The sequence below is a fragment of the Choloepus didactylus genome, chromosome 2 (assembly GCF_015220235.1).
Source record: "Choloepus didactylus isolate mChoDid1 chromosome 2, mChoDid1.pri, whole genome shotgun sequence".
Lineage (NCBI taxonomy): Eukaryota > Metazoa > Chordata > Mammalia > Pilosa > Megalonychidae > Choloepus > Choloepus didactylus.
This window is the reverse complement of record NC_051308.1, coordinates 101459808-101482192: the sequence shown is the minus strand read 5'-3', so window position 1 is coordinate 101482192 and position 22385 is coordinate 101459808. Positions and strand designations below refer to the sequence as shown.

The window sequence follows — 22385 nt, the reverse complement described above, 5'->3', positions numbered from 1 at the left end:
ATTGTTTACAGTAGGGTTCACTGTATTGTACAGTCCTATGTTGCTTTTTTTTAAATTCTTATTCTAGTAACATAAATACAACCTAAAATTTCCCCTTTTAACCACATTCAAATATATAATTCAGTGCTTTTAATTATGTTCACAGTGTTGTGCTACCTTTACCACCATATACCTATTATTTTTATTTTTTAATAAATGTTCCGAAGTTCTGTGTGTGTGTGTGTGTGTGTGTGTGTGTGTGTGTGCGTGTGTGTGTGTATCTTTAACATTTCATGGTCTAGCTTCAAAAAATGTTGTGTCTCACAACAATATACTTTTATTTTTCCCACTTCTGGCCTTTGTGCTATTTGTCATTAATTTTACTTCTATAGATATTATAAACACCTTGATGCATAGTGTTTTTAGATTTGCTTCAAACAGTTATCTTTTAAAGAGATTTTTTAAATGAGGAAAAATGGTGTTTTATATTTATCTACATTCTTTTAAGTAGATCTATAATCCTATCTGGTATGATTTTCCTTATGCCTGAAGAATTTTCTTTAACATTTCTTATAGTGCTGATAAAGAGTGTGTATTTCACCTGTATTTTTGAAAGTGAAATGTTGAGTGGAGAATTCTAAGGTGACAGTTTCTTCTGATGCTTAAAAGATACTGTGTTGTTATCTTCTGGCTTGCATTGTTTTCTGATGAGAAGTCTGCTATCTTTTTTACCTTTGTTACCCTACAGGTAATGTGCCACTTTCTCCCCTCTGATTGCTTTTATGATTTTCTCTTTATTGCTAGTTTTCTGTAATTTGATTATAATGAGCCTTCTGCCCCACCTTCCACCTCTGCTTAGGGTTTGTTCACCTCCTTGGATATGTTTATAGTTTTTGTCAAATCTGGAAAATATTCAGGGATTTCACACATTTGTTATGCTACTTGGTATTGTTCCACACCTCACAGATAAGTCTATTCATTTTTTTTTCTTTTTTCTCTGTTCTCTCCCTGGGCTTCATTTTAGATAGTTGCTATTGCTAGGTCTTCAACTTCACTAGTCCTTTTAATCTTCCCTTTTTTCTCCTCATCATGCTCATGCTGTTCTTTATCTTCTTGAACAAATGGAATATATTTATAAAGCCTGTTTTCACATCCTTTTCTACTAAATCTATTATTGTGTTTTTCTGGGTATGTTTCTATTGATTGATTTTTCCCCTTGTTATGGATCATATTTTCCTGTATCTTTGCATACCTGATCATTTCTATTGGGTGCCAGACAGTGTGGATTTTACATTGTTGTGTACTGGATTTTTCTGTCATCCTTTAAATATTTCTGGTTCTTTTCCTGGCTATCACAGTTTCCTCACATTCATGCACCAATTGGTATGCAACTGAAAACTTCCCTCCTACAATTATCCAGAGCTCTTTCTCTTTGTAGTTCCCACCTGTTCATTACTCAGTCCTGTAATTCTAGCTGCCTTGGCCTTTCCAGACTCTAAACTCTGTCTTCTTGATTCAGCCAGCCCCCAAGTTCTGTTTGTGTTCTTCCTCCCAGTGGTACAGCCTAAAAACTTTCCAGTACTTGAGCTGGCACACCAATAGGCTTTATCTCATTTGTTTCCTTTCTGTTGTACTGTCTGTTGTCCACTGTCTAAAATCTGTTATTTTCATTTATTTTACCTGGTATTCTATTTACTTAAGGGGAGGAGGGTAAATGAGGTCCCAGTTGTTCCCTCCTGGCCAGATGTAGAAGTCCTAGTTTGCCTTTTGTTTTTAGTTATTGGTGCAAAGATAATACTGAACTTTAAGTTTGAACATGTTTTCTGCACTTTGGTTAATTATAACATATAAACAGTTTTACTCTATACTATGAGCAGGATATATGGTTAGAGAGGATGGATTTTCACTTTTATATTCTGTTGTTTCCAAAGAGATTTAAGTCTTTCTTTCTGTTTTAGAAGCAAAACGGACTAGTCGATTTTTAAGTGGCATTATCAACTTTATTCACTTCAGAGAAGCATGCCGTGAGACATATATGGAGTTTTTTTGGCAATATGTAAGATTTGAATATATTTTTGCATCACATGTCAGATCAGTAACATCATTACTGAAACGTGGATTTGCTTTGAGATGTTTGCCATAGTTGTCAAACTGTTGTATGGCCTTTAGAATTAATCTTATTTTTATATTTATAAAAAATTGCAGATTTTATAATTGCAGATTTACTGGAAAATATATTTCAGAATGAGATTTTCTTTGATATTTGGTAATATTAGGGAAATGCTGGGTTCTTTGTTTATTTGTTTTAATCTTATAGCTGGGGTTCCTCTTCCTCTGTGAAAGTATAAGGGAAGAGAATACAGAGAATATTGAAAATATCCACATTTTTTTTCTTTTGAGTTTGGATGCATAATATAGTATTCTTTAAATAATTATTTTAAATAATTATATTATAAATACAATTATTTGCCTTTTAAATAATATAAGATGATTAATATTATTAATAATATAAGATTCAGTCCAAGGCAGTCACTTTAACAGATAGAAATTCATTCTCCATCCTTCAGCAAATTAGGGAATTCGGAATGATTTTGCGTCATCTATGTGATTTATTCCAATTTTTCCTCAGTTTTGGTGAATCATACTCTTAGAAAAACACCAGAATAACACCAAACCATTAGACCTTAAGTTCCAGCCATACTGAACTATATAGATAAATACTTTTTTGCACAAATCATGCTAACTTCATATCCCCTAAACATCACATGCTCTCCAAAGCTTACACATGCATGTGCTAATACACATACACACACACAACACACACTTACACACTATTTTACTTGACTAATATTTCCTCATTTTTAAAGACACAGTTCAGATATCTACCATCACCTCTAGGAAGCCCTCTATGCTTCTCCTCCCTAGCCTTCACCCAAGTTGGAATGGATGTTACTTTTATTTGTTTCCGTTATAGTCAATACTGTAACAGGTTGCTTGTAGCTTTTTATTCATGTATCTGTCTCTTTAAAGAGACTGAACTCCTTAAATGTAGAGACTTTCAGTCTTTTTGGAAATTCCCAGAACTTAGCAAAGTGCCAAATTATGGTAAGAACTCAACATTTGTATTAAGTAAATTTCTAATTCACTTAGGTATTTTACAAATGTCTAATTCTATCTTAAATTTCTTATTTCTGTTGTTGAAAACTATAGAATGAATGAGTATTTTTAATCTTTGCTGGCAGATTTTTTTAATACATTACTGATCATGTTGAAAAACACTAATAAGAGATTATTAAAATTGTTTTAATAGAAATCCTCTGTGGACAAAATGCAGCAGTTAAACGCCGCATACCAGGAGGCATTAATGAAACTGGAGAGACTTGAGTAAGTGGAAGAATTACAAATAACATTCAGTTTCAAAATGCAATATGGATTGTAAATAATATTTTATAACCCTGTAGTCCACCTTGCCTTTTTTATTTTGTTCCTTGCTAAATAGCAGAGGACTTCTTATCTAAAAATGAAAAAATCAGTTTTTCTTCTAACTCTTTATATTAGTTTCCTTGCTGCTAAAATAAATGTCATACGATGCGTTGGCTTAACAACAGGACTTTATTGGCTGACAGTTTCAGAGGCTAGAAGTCTTGCTTCCTCCTGCTGTTGGTATTGTTTAACTGGCTGGCAGTCTTTAGAGTTCCTGGCTTTTCTGTCATGTGGCAATGCACACCATGATGTCTTCTACTTTATTCTCTAGGTTCTGTTAACTTCTGCCTTCTGGCTGCTCTCTGTGACTTTCTCTCTGTGTCCAATTTCCTTTGCTTATAAGAACTTCAGCCATATTGGATTAAGGCCTACCCTTTCAGTTAGGGCACATCTCAATAATAACATCTTCCAAGGTCCTATTTACAAATGGGTTTACATCAACAGGACTAGTGGTTGGGAGCTGAACGTGCCTTTTATGGGGGACATGATTCAATCCCCAACACTCTTTTATGTGATATATTCTTTTACCTCTTTCTTTTTGTTAGTGTGTCCACCTAACTTGTTTAAAGCTGTTAAGTTATGCTCCTAAATTATTTCTGGGAGTATTTATCTTAAGTAGATGAGTAGTAACTTCCTGGATTCTTTTTCTTCCTTCAAATCAGTTAATTCTGGTAAAATGTTTACTCATTCAACATAGAGGTTGTTTTAGTTTCCTAGCCTGCTTAAGCAAATATCATGAGATGGATTGGGTTAAAAATTGGAATTTATCCACTCATGTTTTGAGGCTGGGAAAAAGTCCAAAACAAGGCACCAGCAAGGCTATGCTTTCTTCCCAAAGACTGTGGTGTTCTGGGCTGGCTGCTGGTGATCCTTTGTTCCTCTGTCAGATGGCAAGGCACATGGCAGCATCTCCTGGTCTCTTCCTTCTCTTCCAGGTTCCCTTTCAGCTTCTGTGGCCCTCTTCTCTATCTGAATTTCATTCTCTTTTAAAGGACTCCAGTAATAGGATTAAGACCCTTCCTGATTGGATTTTACCACACATACCTTAACGGAAGTAAAACGCCTCAAAAGGTCCTATTTATGATGGGTTCACACCCACAGGAATGGTTCAAATTTAAGAACATGTTTTTCTGGGGGACATAAAGCTTCAGACTGTCACAGAGGTTTTTTTGTGCTTTTTGATTTACGGATCAGCTAGGAGAAAGAATCACTCAAGTTGTGTTTCTTGGCCTTATATATATTCATTTTGAACAGAAGAATTTTTTTATCCCCTCTAATTTGTTGATGTATTTGAGTTTTAACTATTTCAAGTGAAAGCTTTTATAATAATGCCCCTGGTAAAAATTGACTTCAGAGGCAGCAGTAAGATGAAAAGACTGGGGATAGGAGGGAGATATTATAAATCAAAAGAAGAGTGGCAAACCGGGAGAGAATATTTGCAATATATGCAGCAAAACATTAATATCGCTATTAACAAAGCCCAAGTAATATTCCTAGTGTATGCAAAGAGCTCCTATTAAGATAACTAAATAGAAAAATGGGCAAAGGTATAACTGGGGAATTTATAGAGGAATAAATGCAAATAGATAATTAAAAATATGAAAAGATTAAACTCACTAGCAGTCAGGAAAAGGAAAATTAAAATTTGAATTCTATACGAAATTTCCTATATCTGATAGGCAAAAATTAAAGTTGTTAACACTCATATGGAAGTTACTTCAACCTACAGCATTTAAATGCTGATAAGAAGGACTAGTAGAATGGAAGAAATGGATAATACAGGAATGAGAGATGTGAGATGAGAGCCAGAGTGGAGTAATTAGCATTAAACAGGAGAAGGGACGCCATAGGCAGAAAGGGTAGGTTTGTATGCAGATGAGTCCATAGATTTGGTGGTAGAAAATTGAAGGAGCTCATCTGATTTTTATTCTCTTGTGTAGTAGAGACCAGGTAATCTATTTTAAACGACCATCATCTGGGAGGATGATAATTCAGAAACATAAAAGGAAATGATTTCTTCATTTAAGTTATTTGGGGACAGAGATTTCATCTTGACCTTTCAAAACTAAGAATTTGATGAATGGTATTTTTATCTATTTTGCTGTATTTAGTTCTGTTCCAGTTGAAGAGCAAGCAGAATTCAAGCAGCTTTCGGATGATATTCAGGAGCTGCAGCAATCACTGAATCAGGAATTTCGTCAAAAAACAGTAAGTAACTTACCATTTTTTTTCTTTTTTCAATTTTTTTGTAGATATAGCGGGGCATATAATAGGGATAAGAGCACATTTCTTTTAATTACTGAAATTAGTATATGTTGCCTGTTAGTGTCCCTTATAATGGATATATGCTTCTATCAACCATGATAGTTTATTTGTGTTGTCAAAATTTTGTGCTATTTTGTTGACTAGAACATTTTAGAATTTTCTTATGGCCAGTCCTACTGTTTCTAAGGTTTACACTGAGGCACCCTGGACACCACAGCATATCCTGAATGGTACCACAGAATATTTTAAATTTTCAGAGGAAACACTCTTTTAAGACTTGGCATCTGTCAGATCTGCTTGAACTAGTGCTCAATGTAGCTGACAGTGTCAACATTAGTTCAGGTGAATGTCCTTTAAAAGACACCATATCTTTGTGAAGCTGGGCTTTGGTATTTGCTGTGATTAAAAGCAAGTATCACATGAAAATCATTATGGAGCAGGAGATAAAAATGTATATCTCCATTCTGATCCAGGATTTGAGAATTTGTGCAGTGCCCCATAGGTACACTTATCCAATTAAGAAATAGTTGTATATTTAAGAAGAAATTAAAATATTTTTTCCTTTAATTTGTATGCATTATTTTTTTCAAAGGACTAAGTTGTTAGGACCTAAAATATTAATGCATTTATTTGGACTTAACTACTTAGTAAAAGAACCATTAGATATTTCTTTTTGCCTATAGATATTATGAATGGAGTAAGTTTGAGAATCTTTGTTCTAATCCATTTAACTTTTCTTTCCTACCTTTATTTTATTAGAAAACATTGAATTGCTAAATATAAATCCTTTTTGAATCATTATGAAACAGTTGTTTGCTTTTTCCCTAAGATAGTCCTGCAAGAAGGAAATTCTCAAAAGAAATCAGATATTTCAGAGAAAACCAAGCGTTTGGTAAGCATCTTTTAACTAGCATTCGAGGTATTTATTGTGTGGAGGAGTGTTTTAAATGTGTGATTGTTTCTCCTTTATTTTTTTTCCCTCAAAATGAAAATAATTTATTTCAATTTAAATGTAATAACTTGTTTAAAAAAATATGCCAACACAAAAGTGTATGAAGAATGTAAAAATCACCTGAAATCTTGCCACACAATATAATATTTATCATAGATTATGTTTCTCTATGCATATGATTGTGTGTTATATATGCCATGCTATTGATCCTTCTAATCCCCTATTGGTGGCCATTCACATTATTTCTAATGTTCCAAATTTTTTTGTTTTTGAACATAAATATGTGTATGATTATGCTATACACATAATTACATATAAATTTGTTCACCTGGCTGCTTTACAGCTTGGGATAAATTCTTCCTAGGTCTAAGAGTATAAACATTTAAAACTGACCCACACTGCCAAACTGACTTCTAGAAAGATGCCAGTTTACATTTCTACCAGTAGAATATGAAAGTGTTCCTTTTCTACACCCTTGATAAAATTGGCTCTTTTTTTAAAAAAATACTTTTCACACTTACAGGAAATGAAGAGACCTCATTTTAATTTACATTTCTTTGATTCTAATCATTCTGACCATCTTATTCAGTGGTTGTTAGTGTTTCTTATTTTGTAAACTACCTGTTTGTATACTTTGCTAATTTTATTTATTTTTTAGAAACTCCATAAATTGGGGCTATTAACTCTCTATTTGTCTTTAAAATTCATATTTTTTTCCCATCAGAAAGTTTACATTTCTTATGTAATAAATTTTATAGGTTTGGTCTTTAATTTTATACACAGAAAGGCCTGTGCCATTCCTCAGATTATTTTTTAATACCATATTTACTCATTGGACTTTCTTGGTTTTCCTGTTATTTTAACACTTAAGCTTTAGCTCCATCTGGACTTTACTTTGGTATAACATATCACTTAATTTTCTTTTTCTTAATGCCAAGTGCTTCCATCAGAGTAGTATTAACTATGGTTCGATATTATTATTCCGTTTTTCTCTGTCCCGTTTAAATCTAGGTTAAAGCAAAATCACTTTTTAATCTTTTTAATTGTAAATATCAAGTTTAGAGTTTTTATAAAAGGGAAGAAAAGTAATGAAAGTCAATGCCATCTCAAGGAACATGATCTCTAATTTTGTGGGGCATGAATAGCTAGTGTCATGATTTGATAAACTCTAAGAGTAAAGTAACAGAAATGTATTGTTTCAAGCATTTAATTTTGACTTGTGAGTTAGCTGATCAAAAGTTAAGCACCTTTTTTTTTAGTTAAAAAAAATCCACAGAAAATGAACAGAGGTGTTGGTAGCAAGATGTGAGAATAACTAACAGTGCTGAATGGTGCGTGAATGAGGTGGAAAGGGGAAGCTCAGAGTCATATATGTCACCAGAAGGAAAGCTGGAGGTCAAAAGATGGGAATGTATAAAACTGAATCCTATGGTGGACAATGTCCATGATTAACTGTACAAATATTAGAAAACTCTTCCATGAACCAGAACAAATGTATGACAATACAACCAGAAGTTAATAATAGAGGGGCATATAGGGAAGAAATATATACCTATTGCAAACTATATACTACAGTTAGTAGTATTTCAACATTCTTTCATAAACAGTAACAAATGTACTATACCAACACTATGAATCAGCAATTGAGGGGGGTTGGTTAGGGATATGGAAGGATTTGAGTTTCCTTTTCTTTTTCTTTTTCTTTTTTTTTTTTTTTTTTTTTCTTTTTTCATCTTTCACTTTATTTCTTGTCTGGAGTAATGAAAAGTTTCTAAAAATTGAACAAAAATTAAGTGCAGTGATGGATGCACAGGTGTATGAGGGTACCAGGGGCAACTGATTGTACACTTTGGATCTTTGGATAATTGTTTGGTATCTGAACAATCCCAATAAAAATTAAAAAGAGAAAAGAAAAAAAAAAAAAGATTAAATCATTATTCGGTTTCTTTAGGCACTTATATACCTAAGTCCACAAATAGTAGAACCCAAGTACAATAAATGTAGAAAAAAATTTAGGCACAGTTCACACATTGACTAAGTACACTTAGAAGTAAATTTTTTCTTTTTTTAAATTTGTTCTAATAAATATAACACAGCATCAAAAAGGCAAAAAAAAAAAAAAAAAATCCACACATATTTTACATGCAGTATCAGTTATAGAATCTCAAATGATGTAAAGGCCCTCTTCTCAGCCCACTTCCCCATCTAGAGGTGATATCCTTTCAGTCCTTTTTCCATGACATTGCATGTACATATAAAGCTGCATGTAGTCATGTGTCATTATTTTGCTGTGTTGTTTTTATAGAATTGGGTTTGTCTTTTGTACTGATCTATAAATTGCTTTTCTCATCTAATATTTCTCATCTACAACATAGAGGTGTAGAGTATCCCAATGTGATATAAACATGTTTTAGCAACAACTATTTGGGAAGGTAGTTCATGTGAATTGAGATTTTTAAACATAATTTCAGACTTCTGGAAAAGTTTTAAGAGAATTCCCCATATAATTACATTCACTTTTCCCCCCTTCCTCCTCCAGCTTTTTTGGATAGTTTAAAATTACATTTTTATTTTCTAGGACTTCAGTTGCTTTTTCCATCTGACTTTTAAAAACTGATTACAGCAAATGAAACACAGTTGTCTATATGATATAGTATACAAAAAATAGCATCTTGAATTCTCTGCAATTCCTGAATAGCTCCAAATTACGCTAACTCTGAGTATCGATGTTTACTCTAGGTTTTAGATTTAGTCTTTGAAAAAATGTGTTCTAAACCTTTGCCATCACCGTCTGTATATCCAGCATCAACACTGTGATGAAGATGTTCTTGTTTAGGCTTTTATCTCGATTTCTCTCTTGCACAGCCATTAATACGCATGTTTGTCTTTTTATTTTCTTTACTGGCAGTCAACTGTATGCTCTATGGAGGGCCTGATACAGATGTTACTTGATGTTATTTAATAGCTACTGAGGTCAGACAATCCAAGGCCATCATTATGCTAAAATTAAAGTTACTTATGGAAGTTCATAGACACTTTCAGAATTGGTTTTACCTCCTATGTGGGAACATATTCAAGAAACCCAGAACGTGCTTACTGGTCTGACTCAACTCTTCCCATTCATTAATCCCTAATCACCAGTGGTACGGAAAGGGGGTTCTTTAACAAAGCATTTTACATAACACCTCTACCAAACTAAACATAAACTTTTTTTTGTAGTTAAATGCAGAAAGAAGATTTTTTCCACCCCTTTCCTCCTTTTACACGGCAAGTAAAGCTCACTGGCCTGGGAGTAGCCTCTATCTGCCAACCTTTGGCCAGTGAAAAGGATTCAGAGAAAATAATACAACCATCAATCAGAAAAAGGAAGGGCGACAAAGGAAAATAATTAAGCCGTAGCCTCAATTGTGCATTCCCGTGCAAGGTACCCTGACTTGCCACAGCAGTAACAGTTGACTTCACTTGTCTTGCTGCAGTTGATGCCTTCATGACCAGTTTCACCATAGCTATAGCACTTTACTTTGGTGCAGTCTTTTTGAATGTGTCCAAAATTCTCCACAAGAATAGCACTTCTGCTCATCCGCATGGTCACAGTCACGAACCAGATGGCCTGGTTTGCCACAGTTGTAGCAGCACTGCTCTAGCTCTCTCTTGGGCTCCCTGCAGTCCTTGGCAATGTGGCCACCTCTGCCGCAGTTATAGCAGGCCATCCTCTTGAAGATCACAATCCTTGGCAAGATGACCAGACTCACCACAGCGATAACATATGTCTGGAAGAGATGAGGAAACAAACTGGAAACCTCTATCCGAGGTAAAACCACCTCTGCCCCAGCTTCTCATTCCATGACCGCAGCCTCCTCCGGTAGGGCATTCCCCTGGCCCAGTGGCCAGATCGTCCGCACTTGAAGCACTCATTTGCTGCTCATGGCTGCAGTTAGATCTTCCGCATGTGAGCGGACCCGCAGCGGCAGAGACTTGGACGCAGCCCTGAGGAAGAAGGCTCGCAAGAGAACGGCTGTTTATTTTCAGGGTCCTTGCCTGCGCCACCTGCAGGTCTGCACATGGCTCACCTCTGCCTTGCCCACTCGGCCAATCCACATTCACTTTTGAAACTGAGGAGAAGGGAATTTGTTTGAATCAACAAGCATTTATTGAACACTATCTCAGTGCTATTACTTTGTTGGGTACTGGGAAAACAAAGTTAACTGTTTCTAATCCCTATTTAGTCAGTCAGGAAAGGCCTATTAAATCCATAATAATAGTACAGTGTTGCATGTGAAATAATCATACTGTTTATAGAAGGAATGTAGTGGAACTGGCAGCAGGATTTTCAAGGATCAGTAGAAATTTACCAGGCAGATAGAAATTGAATGATGATATTCTAAGAGAATCATACTGATCAAAGAGAGAGCATTTTTAGTTACCCAAACATAAGACTATTATTACCAGATTGTGGGGTGCAGTAGGGAACTGGTAAGAGATAAGAGTAGAAAGGAAAGTAAGAACCAAATAATGAAAGACCTTGAAAATCATGCATAGCAGCTTGAACTTTGGCCTGTAGCCAAATGTGAGCAATTAAACGAGAGAGTGATATGGTCAGAATTTAATTTTACCCCCATCACAGTGAATGTGGGCCTGATTTCTCTGTTCTTTGTTCCTTTCCATCACTGGAATAGTAATACTATTATAGCTAATATATAAAAATGTTTTCTTAACAGAATGAACTAAAACTGTCAGTGGTCTCTTTGAAAGAAGTAGAAGAGACTTTGAAAGCCAAAATTGTGGATTCCCCAGAGAAGCTAAAGAATTACAAAGAGAAAATGAAAGACACGGTCCAGAAACTTAAAAATTCCAGGGTAAGTTTCCTTTTTATTTTAAAGCTTTTCTTTTTTTTCTTATTAATTAATACTTGTTTAATCAGGTGTTAATTTTCTGATTTATGGATTGTCTATAACTGTCTTTCTTTTAACCTTTTGCCCTTACTCTAAAAAAGAAATAATTTCAAGATATTCATTCAATTATGCAACAATGTTTTGAGACTTTGCATTGGATAGTCAAAACTGACATGCCCCATCCTTATGAGTCTTTCTTACAAGGAAGAAAGGTATTAAACAAATTTGCAATCAATTATATAATTATGAATTATAGTGCTATGAAAAAGTATAGAATACTTTGAAATAATGTAACAGAAGAAACCTAATTAAGTATTTTCAGGATTGGATTGAGAAGGGAAGGAAATGGACATTTTTGCTAACATCTGAAGGATGATTAGAGGTTATCCAGGTTAATTGTACATGGAAGAGCTTCTGAGCAGAGGAAATAACACGTGAATTCTGTGAGGCGGTAGGGAGCAAGGTATGTTCAAGGAACAAAGCATGGTAAATAGTGGCACAATATGAGATGGAGAAATAGGAAAATGGGCAGATTATGCAAGTTGCTGCATATATCTTAAGAGCAAGCTACACCATTGATTAGTTTTAAAAGGGAATATAGAGACATGGTAAGACTTATGTTTAAAGTTTATGGGTTGCTATGGGAAATGGGTTACAGTGGGGCAAGGCAAAAAGGAAGTGGGTAGACAATTTATGAGTCAAGGTTTTTAAAACCATTAATTAAAAAAATAGTTTTTGTTGGTCTCTGAATTTGTTATCCAAGTCATTCCTAATAGTTAAGAATTATCACACAGGAATAGACAAAGTTTAGCAAAACAGAAATGAGAGCCCAGAAATAGATCTGAGTATTCACAGGAGAAGACTGGTTCATCTAGTAGAAAAGGAAGTTGAGCCTGCACATTGCAGCATTTAGAAAAATAAATTCCATGTGTGTTAAAATTTAAAAAAAAAATAGCAATTTTAGAAATTTTAGGAAAGTTTGTGTATGCTCTTGAACTGGGATAGAGTTTTTAAATCAAGATTGAAACCCAAAAGCTGTAGACAAAAATACACCTCTTGGAACATATTTGCAATGGCTATGTCAAGGTATTATACCCATGATACTCAAAGATATAAGAGTATTTACAAATTAGTAAGAAAAAGACAACTGAAACATGGGCAATAATATGGCTAGGCATTTCATCAAAGATGAAATCCAACAGGCTAATACCCATGGTGGGGGATGGGTGGGCTACTGAGGAGAAGAAAAGAGTTTGGAGAGGGATTAAATTTTAAATATGTATTTTTATATTACAGTGTTTGTGGTAAACATGTTCATTTTATAATTTTAGAAGAGGAATTAATCTTTTTTAAAAGAATTGGCTGTAAATATTAGTTATTAAAATTTACAAATAAATAGAAAAACTATAAATGGGTTTTACGGTTGCCCAGGAGCAATTAGTAAGTCATGTGAATAGTAGCCTGGATGAAATCTTGAAATCTTTTCATATCATCCTGAATACCCTTTGGAAGGTACTTCAGTGAGTAATATAGAAAAATTATGGCAGTTTTCCTTTATTCAAGGATATTTGACAACTGAGAGGTATAATTATATGTGCTTAGACAGGTGTCAGTAGTAGTGCTTTGTACTGACCTAGAAACTTAGTTGTTCTCTGCTCTTAAGCTTTCAGTATTAAATATAGAAATTGCTTAAGAGCAAACAAATTGACATTACTGCACTTACATAAAAGAGAATATCAAACTGTGGTTTCTATTTGTTTTTTCTTTTAAAGCAAGAAGTGATGGAAAAGTATGAAATTTATCGAGACTCAGTTGACTGCCTACCTTCATGTCAGTTGGAGGTGCAGTTATATCAAAAGAAAATACAAGACCTTGCAGATAATAGAGAAAAACTAACCAGTACCTTAAAGGAGGTTTGTATTGTGTGGCAATTCTAAGTCTTCATTTTGTTGTATTTTACTATTGTTCCTTGGATTTGCTTTCACCTTTTGTTACTAGTTCAAAAGAACAGTATCATTCTATAGTATAATAGATGTAGCAATGTATGCTAGGCAATACAACACTTTTCTTTTTAAGTAGAGCAGTCATAAGAGTCATTTTAACCTTCAGGTAAAATGAATAATAAATTAACATAACACAGTTGTTGCTGTATATATATATTGGAAAATAATAATGGAATTTTAAACTTTTTTCTAACAATTGGAAATAATCTTGTAATCAGTAAGTATGAAGTCCCAACTGTGTGCCCAACAGTGTATCTCGCCCATATAAAGAGATTTAAAATTTAGGACCTAGCCCCTGCCTTGAAAAACAAGAGCTAATGCCAATGTTATTTAAGTTTTTTAGGCAAAAAAATTGAAAGTCATTTTTTATTTAACTTTATCAGCCTAATCCAGACTGTCCCCAGGATGACTAATATTGCACTTGTATAAAAGATTTGTTGTTGTTAAAGGTTAAAAGGTGAAAGTGCCTGAGATTATCTTTTTCAACTCCATACTCCTTTTATCTGCCATCCAGAGTTACTGAAAAAAGATGATCTAAAAGATTTTAGTTGTTTTTAGAGTCTTCCCTTTTCTCTTTATTTCTGTTACCTTACTTAGTTTAGATACTAACCCCTTCAACTCTAACCCTTGCTGATAGAATAACTTGATAAAAAAAAAAAAAACACCACTCTAGTTTCACGTTCTTTCTCAGCACCCCGGTGCCTTCCTGTTGTCTCCTTTGTTTGGTCTGCATTCTTCTGCCTGGCTTCCCAGGTTTAAACAGTTGTATCTCATTTTAAAATTGTATTTTATTATAGCTCATCCTAGAAAATACTCTTTCATTTTGTTTATAAATTCTAATTGGTTGCATTGACTTTCAATACTTCTCATAAAATATAGAGCCTGAATTTAGAGGACCAAATTGAGAGTGATGAGTCAGAACTGAAGAAATTGAAGACTGAAGAAAATTCACTCAGAAGACTGATGATGGCAAAGAAAGAAAAACTTGCCACAACACAATTGAAAATAAATAAGAAGCATGAGGACGTCAAGCAGTATAAACGCACCGTCATTGAGTATGAAGTTATTTTCAATCTAATGTATTAGAAAGTAATTAGGAAAAACAAACACATTTTTCCCCAGGGATCCAAAACTGCTATGTTTTCAAAAAGACATTTTATTATATCTTGAGAATAGTTTTAGGTTTGTCGAGCAAATACTGACTGACACATGATCACTTTGGAATCAAAATTAGAGTTAAATGTTTGGCTTTTGAGATGCTTAAGAGAAATTATAATTTAAATGCCTCCTTTCTTTTAGAGATTGCAATAAAGTGCAAGAAAAAAGAGGTGCTGTCTATGAGCGAGTGACCACAATTCATCAAGAAATCCAAAAAATTAAATTTGGAATTCAGCAGCTAAAAGATGCCACTGAAAGAGAGAAACTGAAATCCCAGGTGAGAAAGTGTACATAAGGAATTAATTTCAGATAATCCCATAAGTTTAAAAGGTAAATTATAAATCTTACTATGAAGATTTTGTCAATTCTCTGGAATGGAAATTGTCCCCACACGGCTTTCTTACCTTTTTCGTACCATCAGCATGTTGCAGAATACCAGGCTTGTAGGAGGAGTAAGTGCTCCATAAAGGTTCAGAATTTATTTGGTAAATGAACTTGGGTACTGATTTTAAGCAATGTCCTCTAAAAACTTTCTGCATTTGATTATTTGATTTCTTTTCCCTGATAAAAAGATTACAAAATTATTTCTTAACATCAATGTTAAATGTGTTTGAGTTGTTACCTGAAACAAGCAGCTTGGATTGGTCCCTGTGTGTTATGAGACTTTTAATGATTTCTTTATCACTGTTACCTAAAATTATTTTATTTTTTGCCTGTTTTGAGTGTATGTATTTTAATGCTTCATTAACATTAAGTTTAATGAGGATGGATGTCTTGTCTTCTACATTTTTGCCTTTCAAAATGCCAGTACAGTTACCTGTTTCTTTCTTTTTCTGAATTCCCACTGTCTCAAACAAGTAGTCTGTTCCTGATGCATTTATTACATCTCCATTTGCTCCTTAACTTTTTATGTTTGACTTATCTCTTCAAGACTATCCCAAACTGCTGTACCAGAGGTCACTGATTATAGCCTCTTATTATCTAAAATCCTGTGGCCTCTTTTTTTTTCTCATTCTTGACTTTCCAGGTTTCCGAAACCCCTGATTCCCAATAAATATTTAAACATGTATTATCACTAGCTTCCACCATCCACATCCAATTTGCAAGTATTTCCAAGTAGTATTGCCACAGTAAATAATCCCCTCACCTGTTCTGAGGAAGTTTTCCTTGAAAGATTATATTATTAGCGCTTGCACATGTGAGTATATACATATATATAAACTGAGGGTTATCTGAAGTCTACTTTAAAAGGAAGGAAAGAATTAAAAAAGAAAGTAAAAGAAAATAAAATGATTATCATTCTCTTCCATTCTCTACCCAGTAAACTATCCTTTTCTGGTCTTTTCTTTTCATCCTTTGCTTCCTATATTCCAACTACTTTCCTTTGTCCTGCTCCTAAACTGGATATTCTCTAAGACGTGGTCCTTGTCCCTGTTCATCTCTAGAATGGGGTTAGAAGGAGCTCAGAAGATAATTTAATCCTACTTCCTAACCAAAAATCAACAAATATTTGTCGTGACAGGGTCTAAGTATAGTTAATGAACTAGTTGCCATCCTTTGTCTATCAGTCACAGAAGATGTCCATACCTGCCTTATTTCACTGTTACTTTTGTGCATGCATGTCTCACCAATAATATTTTAAAGTTTCTTCACAATAGAAATCATGTCTTTTACCTTAGTATGTCATGCCCAACCATGCCCAGAATAGTGCCTTATATATAGTATACTTTCCATAAATACTTGTAAAATTGAAAGATCATCTAGCATAATGTCTTGTAAAACTGAATGTGTGTTAGAATTCAGTGGGGAATTAAAAAATGGAAAAAAGTTCCATGTAAATATATATTGAATTAGAATCTCCAGCTATAGGGCTCATGAACCTGAATTTTTTAACATGGTTTTTGAGATCCACTGATAGGTTCTGCTTAATTGCTTCAATAGTAGAGACCTCATTACCACACAAGCTGTTCTAATAGGACAGCTTTATTTGTTTAAATGTTATTTCTTATTTTAGGTTTATAATACTCATTTCTCTACTGTATGAGCCAAGTTCTGCTGCTGCAACAAATCTATACCCTCTTTTATTTAATAACCCTTTGGACATTTGAGGATAGTGATCATGGGTTCTTTCAGCCTTCTTTTATTCAGGTTATTTAGCCCCAGTTTTCCAGCCATTCTTTATATAGCTTAATTTTCAGATTCATTACTATCCTGTTCACTGTCTTCTCTACTCTGTATTTCCTGCTTGACATTATTCTGTTTAAAATGTTGAGCTCAGTACTGAATACAATCTTTCCAAATAATGGTGTGGCCAGCCCCAGAGGGCAATGGCTTCTGTTAATGAAGCATGATATTGGGTAGGATTTTTAGCAATAGCATCTTGTCCTTGGCTCATATTAAGCTTATAGTCAAGTAAAGGACCCCTACCTATCTTTTTCACAGGCAGCTCTGCCTGGTTAAAATTTTCTCTCCCTATTTTAATGCAATTATTTCTTTGAACTATTAATTTTAGGATTTTACTATTATTTCTTTTAGGTTTCATTTTATTTATTTCAACAAAGATTTTGAAAATATCTCAGTCAGTTTAAATTATCATTCTGTCATACACATTAACTATCTTTCATTGCTTGTTGTCACCTGCAAATTTGATCAACATCAAATTTTTGTCAGTCAGTGTTATCCAGAGAAACAGAAACAACAGGGTGTGTGTATGTGCATGTGTGTGTATGCATGTGTATGTGTGTATTAAGAGATTTATTTTAAGAAGTGATTGTGGGGGCTAGCAAAGTCCAAATTTGTAGGGCACACTAGAGGCTGGGAATTCCAATGAGAGTGAAATTGAATTCTTTAGTCTGAATTCTTGAGTCTGAGGCTAGAAACTCAGGAAGGATTGGAGGGTGTAGTCTTGAGTCAGAGTTCCCTCCATCTCTGGAACCTTCAGTTCTTGCTATTGAGACCACCAACTGATTTGATGAGACCAACCCACACTATTCAGGGTAATCTTTACTTAAAGTCAGTTGATTATAGCCACTAATCTCATTTGTGAAATACCTACACAGTAACATCCAGGCCAGTGTTTGACCAAAAAACTGGACACCATAACCTAGCCAATTTGACACCTAAAATTAACCATAACACCAAGATAAAAATGCTAACTAGAACTCGGCCCTTTGCTGCAATTGTATTCCTTTTCTTCAGAGTGGCATAGAATTATTGAGCAAAACTTGGTATAGTTGTTCAACCTGCTAAGTTGTTCTGACCATACCTTTACCTAATCCATATTCTGATATCTGTTTGTTCCAAAATAGCATGGGAGAGTCTGTGTTTACTTTGATGAAATCAAGATACATTTTGTTAAAGGACTGACTTGAACTTACTTCATAATCATCCTCCAAGAAAAGGAGAGCAGGATATGTTTAGAATGCCAAATTGTTCTTTGTGCAATTCTATTGGATGTTAGTGATCACCATATCTTTTTTCATTAAGTATTCTTTCCCATAAATAATTAATCTCTTTGAGTTTCAATTATACATTTATTTAGATAGCTTTCAAATCCATATTTCCTATTTGGGCCACTCCTATTCTACTATTTTAAATGCCTGATGGATATTTTTAATGAGTTATCACAACAAATGGCATTTACAAAACTGTAGTCAACATCTTCCACATCCTCCCCTTTCTTAGATTTTATTCTCCAACCCCCTTCCCTTCTCCTCCTTCATCTCCTTCCCTCCCTTTCTCTGTCTCTCATTCATTAAGTTTCTTCATATTTCTCAATGGTGTCATCATTTTCAACCACTAAGAACTGAAATTTTACACTTGCTTTAGATAATCCTGGCATTCAAACAATCACCAAGTTAATTTCATACCTTGTTTTAAACAAGGTATGTTTATCTATCTCTTTCTCTGTTCACACTCCTGTCACATAATTTTGTATCACTAATGTATTGCAACAAAAACTAGTTAAATTTCTTCCTGTCCTTAGATTCTCCTGCGTTAAATATGCCCTGAATACCAAGTACTGCCAAGTTTATCCTGCTATAATATCATTCTTATCACTATACTTTCATGTTCAAAACAGGAGCTCCTTGTTTTCCTGCAGTGTATTCAGTCAGTCACTCAACAAATGGCTTAGACATTTACTATATACAAAGTTCAATAGAAATTGTATTCTCTGTATAACGTTCTCTCCTTCAGGTACCTTTGATTTCCCTCTTTTCTCAAATACCATGGCACCTGTGGTCTATTCCAAATAATCTGGATCTTTGTTATCTAATGGGGTAGCTGCTAGCAACATGTAGCTATTTATATTCAAATTTAAACTAATTATAATGAAATAAAATTAAATTAAGATCCTCATTCACTCTAGTCATATTTCAAGTGTCAGTATCCAGTCTGAACTGGATTACATGTTCCTTTAGGGTAAAAAGCATAATTGTGACTTCCATTGTACTGTTGTACTCTATACAGTGCTACTTGTAGAAGGTACTCAATAATGTATTTCATTGATGAATTAATTCATACTATGGATTAGATATCTAGACTGACTATGCAAATCCATAGATATTGTTCAGTCTTAAACTTCCCTGATTTGGAAAGTGAGATTATTACCTAAACCAACACTGTCCAATAGAACTATCTGCAATGATGGAAATGCTCTTCTGCACTGCCCAATATGGTAGGCACTAGGCACATATGGCTATTGTGATCAGTGCAATGGAGGAACTAAATTTTGAATTTTATTTAAATTTAAGTAGCTAAGTGCATTTGGTAGTTACCATATTAGCACAGAACCTAGACTTTAAGTTTAAAAACACTTAACTTTGTTGAGACCACTATAGTAAGACTATTATATGAATTAATATTATAAAGTTTCACTTGGATGTAGAATTCAATTGGAAACTCTTAACATTTATAGCATTGTGAGGGCTGTAATCTACTACCATTAAACCTACTGTGATGATTGACTTAGGATCCCAAATGCTTCCTTTGCTTCAGTGTTAGGTGCCACTGGAATTGGGCTTTAGTACTTTATTCATTTGTTCTTTTGGGGTGTTGACATTAACCATGCTTAGTTCAGATATTTACAGATTGTATCTCTTTATTTAAACACACTTAATTTTAAGTTTAGTCACACTTAATTTTAAGTTTCTTGTAAGTAGTATCTTTCTACCAAATTTATTCAGCTTTTTTTTTTAGTATGAATAAACATATACTCCTACAGAATGGGGAGGTAAAATTGATGTATAACTACTAAATGTGCTGTTTTTTAAAAAATTGAGTTCACATTTGCTAATAACTAACTCACCTTATTTTTTCTACCATATTTAAGAAATAAAGCCTTCAAAACTTTTTGATTCATTTTCCTCGTGTTTCGTATTCTTTCATAGTTGTAGCAATTAGGTACCTACTTAAGATCTTGAAAATCTAAACATACTCTTCTACTTTTATATCAGGATTGAATAGCTCTTTTTGGATTTTGGAGAATGTTTATACTTAGGCATATATTTATATTTGTTTAATCTAGAGCAGTAGTTCTCAAACTTGTCTTGGTGGCAGAGTCCCTGGAAATAGTGTTGCTCTTTTTTTGGAATACTGGCTTCATACTCTTTTAAATTGTAATCTTTATAATTTATTCAAAATAAGATATTACCTGCACTAGAATTTAAACTAGTAAGTAATAGCCAAAACCATGGGTTTAAGAACAATATAATGGGAGAGATACTTAAAACTGAGAACAGTGTATCCATTGACTGTTGTGTTGAAACACCTGTAACTTTGCAGAATACCACTGTTCCTGGTATGGTTTGAGAATTGTTTTGTCTAAAAATCAGTAATGAAAAGGGATAAAATTTTCATTGATAAACATGAGATAGAAGAAAATATATGCAGGTTATTTTATTTTATTTAATCTATAAAATTCTTTTTGCTCTCATTTTTTCTTAATTCTTAATACATCCATTATAGGTTTATATAAAAACTCTATCACTTATAGTAGAACTATCTGATCAGTTTGTTAAAATATCTCTAAAAGATACTAGTTTATTTTTCAGTCCTATAGGTTACTTATTAAGTCTGTTTACCAGTCTTTTAAATGATGATCAGTTTTAAAGGTAGAGGATATGGTTATGTACGGTATTTGCCTGGTAATGATAGAATGTTCCAAAGAAAAAAATTTTCCTTGATAATTATAAATGCATTTGGTACTAGTGTCTTAAAATCCTAGCCTTTACCACATCACTGCTTTGCTTTTTTCTAAGTAGCAGACTTTTTTGATGTGCCTGTATGGCTTGCAGAATGAATTTTTTATCAGAGCAGGCCCTTTGTGCATGTGTGGTATGTGTAGGTTTAAGATAGTTTAGGTTTTAAAATAGTAATAAATATGAATGAAACTATTGGAATTCATGTAACTCATTTATAGTTTATTGCACTGAATAATTATCTTATTCTATTTCATTTTCCATCTAGGAAATATTTCTAAACTTGAAAACTGCTTTGGAGAAATACCATGAAGGCATTGAAAAGGCATCAGAGGACTGTTATGCAAAGATAGATGAAAAAACAACTGAATTGAAGAAGAAGATGTTCAGAATTTCAACCTGATTAACAAAATTATATCTTTTTTGTGAATGGCTTACCATCCTTTAATTTTCTGTTCAGAAAAGGAATAGTTAAGGTGAAACTAATGGAAGTATCAGAATTACTCAATAATGTTGGCTCAATCAATTTTTATATACTCTTGATAGATGGTTTCATAATGTATGCATTTCATGTAGACTTTTATTAACTTGTAATTAAAATAGTTTGTGCAGGTATTCATGTCTCTCCTCTGTCTCTTTTTTAAAGTAGTATTGGGGTAAAGTAAAAATAGTTTCATTTGAAATATGTAACTTTGTTATTATTAGGGCTGTTATTGCTTTGTTTGTTGACATACAGAGGGAGGGCATATATTGAGCCCTGGCTATGTGCTAAGCATTATGGTTGGAATCTCATTTGATTGTCACTCAAGCAATTCTAGTGTGCTGGTTTGAAACTGTCATGTGGCCAAGGAAAGACTATGTTCTTTAATGTAATCTGTTGGTGGCAGAGTTATTATGGGTAGGATCTTTTGATTAGGTTGTTTCCATGGAGATGTGACATACCCAACTGTGGGTGTGACTTTTTTATTAGATTATTTCCATGGAAACGTGACCCCGCCCATTTAGAGTGGGTCTTGATTAGTTTACTGGAGTCCTTAAAGACCTCATGGAGAGAAGGAGTTGAGAGAAGCTAAGATATGTAATCCAGAGTTTGCCCTCAGGAGAAACTAAGAGCCGACACAGACCAGATGCTTGGAGACACTTGGAAATGCAAACAGAAAGACAAGTGGAGATGCTAAGCTAAGAGATGAATCCCAGAGTTTGCCCCAGAGAAGCTAAGAGAGGACCCCCAGAGGCTTAGAGAGAAATGCCCTGAGAGAACAAGCAAGGATGCCTAAGAGCTGAGAGAGAGAAGCTAAGAGAGAGACAGAAGCCCAAAGATATTTTGGAGAAAGCCATTTTGAAACCAGAACCTGGGAGCAGAGGACAGTAGATGCCAGCCATTTGCCTTCCCAGCTGACAGAGGTGTTCCGGACGCTATCAGCCTTTCTTCAGTGAAGGTATCTTGTTGATG

General features: G+C 34.0%; 1 protein-coding gene and 1 pseudogene across 3 annotated transcripts in view; one reads left to right on the top strand and one right to left on the bottom strand.

Annotated features, from left to right (window-relative positions):
- The window catches only part of NUF2 (NUF2 component of NDC80 kinetochore complex), a 33021-nt gene extending 11480 nt beyond the window's left edge, over positions 1-21541 (top strand). For all 3 annotated transcript variants that reach the window (XM_037813215.1, XM_037813227.1, XM_037813222.1), the window contains exons 6-14: positions 1938-2035; positions 3290-3363; positions 5574-5670; positions 6557-6619; positions 11398-11535; positions 13344-13484; positions 14454-14629; positions 14874-15009; positions 21201-21541. In XM_037813215.1, coding sequence (XP_037669143.1) covers positions 1938-2035; positions 3290-3363; positions 5574-5670; positions 6557-6619; positions 11398-11535; positions 13344-13484; positions 14454-14629; positions 14874-15009; positions 21201-21335 — 1058 coding nt within the window. In that variant the 3' untranslated portion in view covers positions 21336-21541. The remainder of the gene's footprint in view (positions 1-1937; positions 2036-3289; positions 3364-5573; positions 5671-6556; positions 6620-11397; positions 11536-13343; positions 13485-14453; positions 14630-14873; positions 15010-21200) is intronic.
- On the bottom strand, positions 9789-10742 carry LOC119528132 (annotated as a pseudogene).
- Positions 21542-22385: the final 844 nt, after the last annotated feature.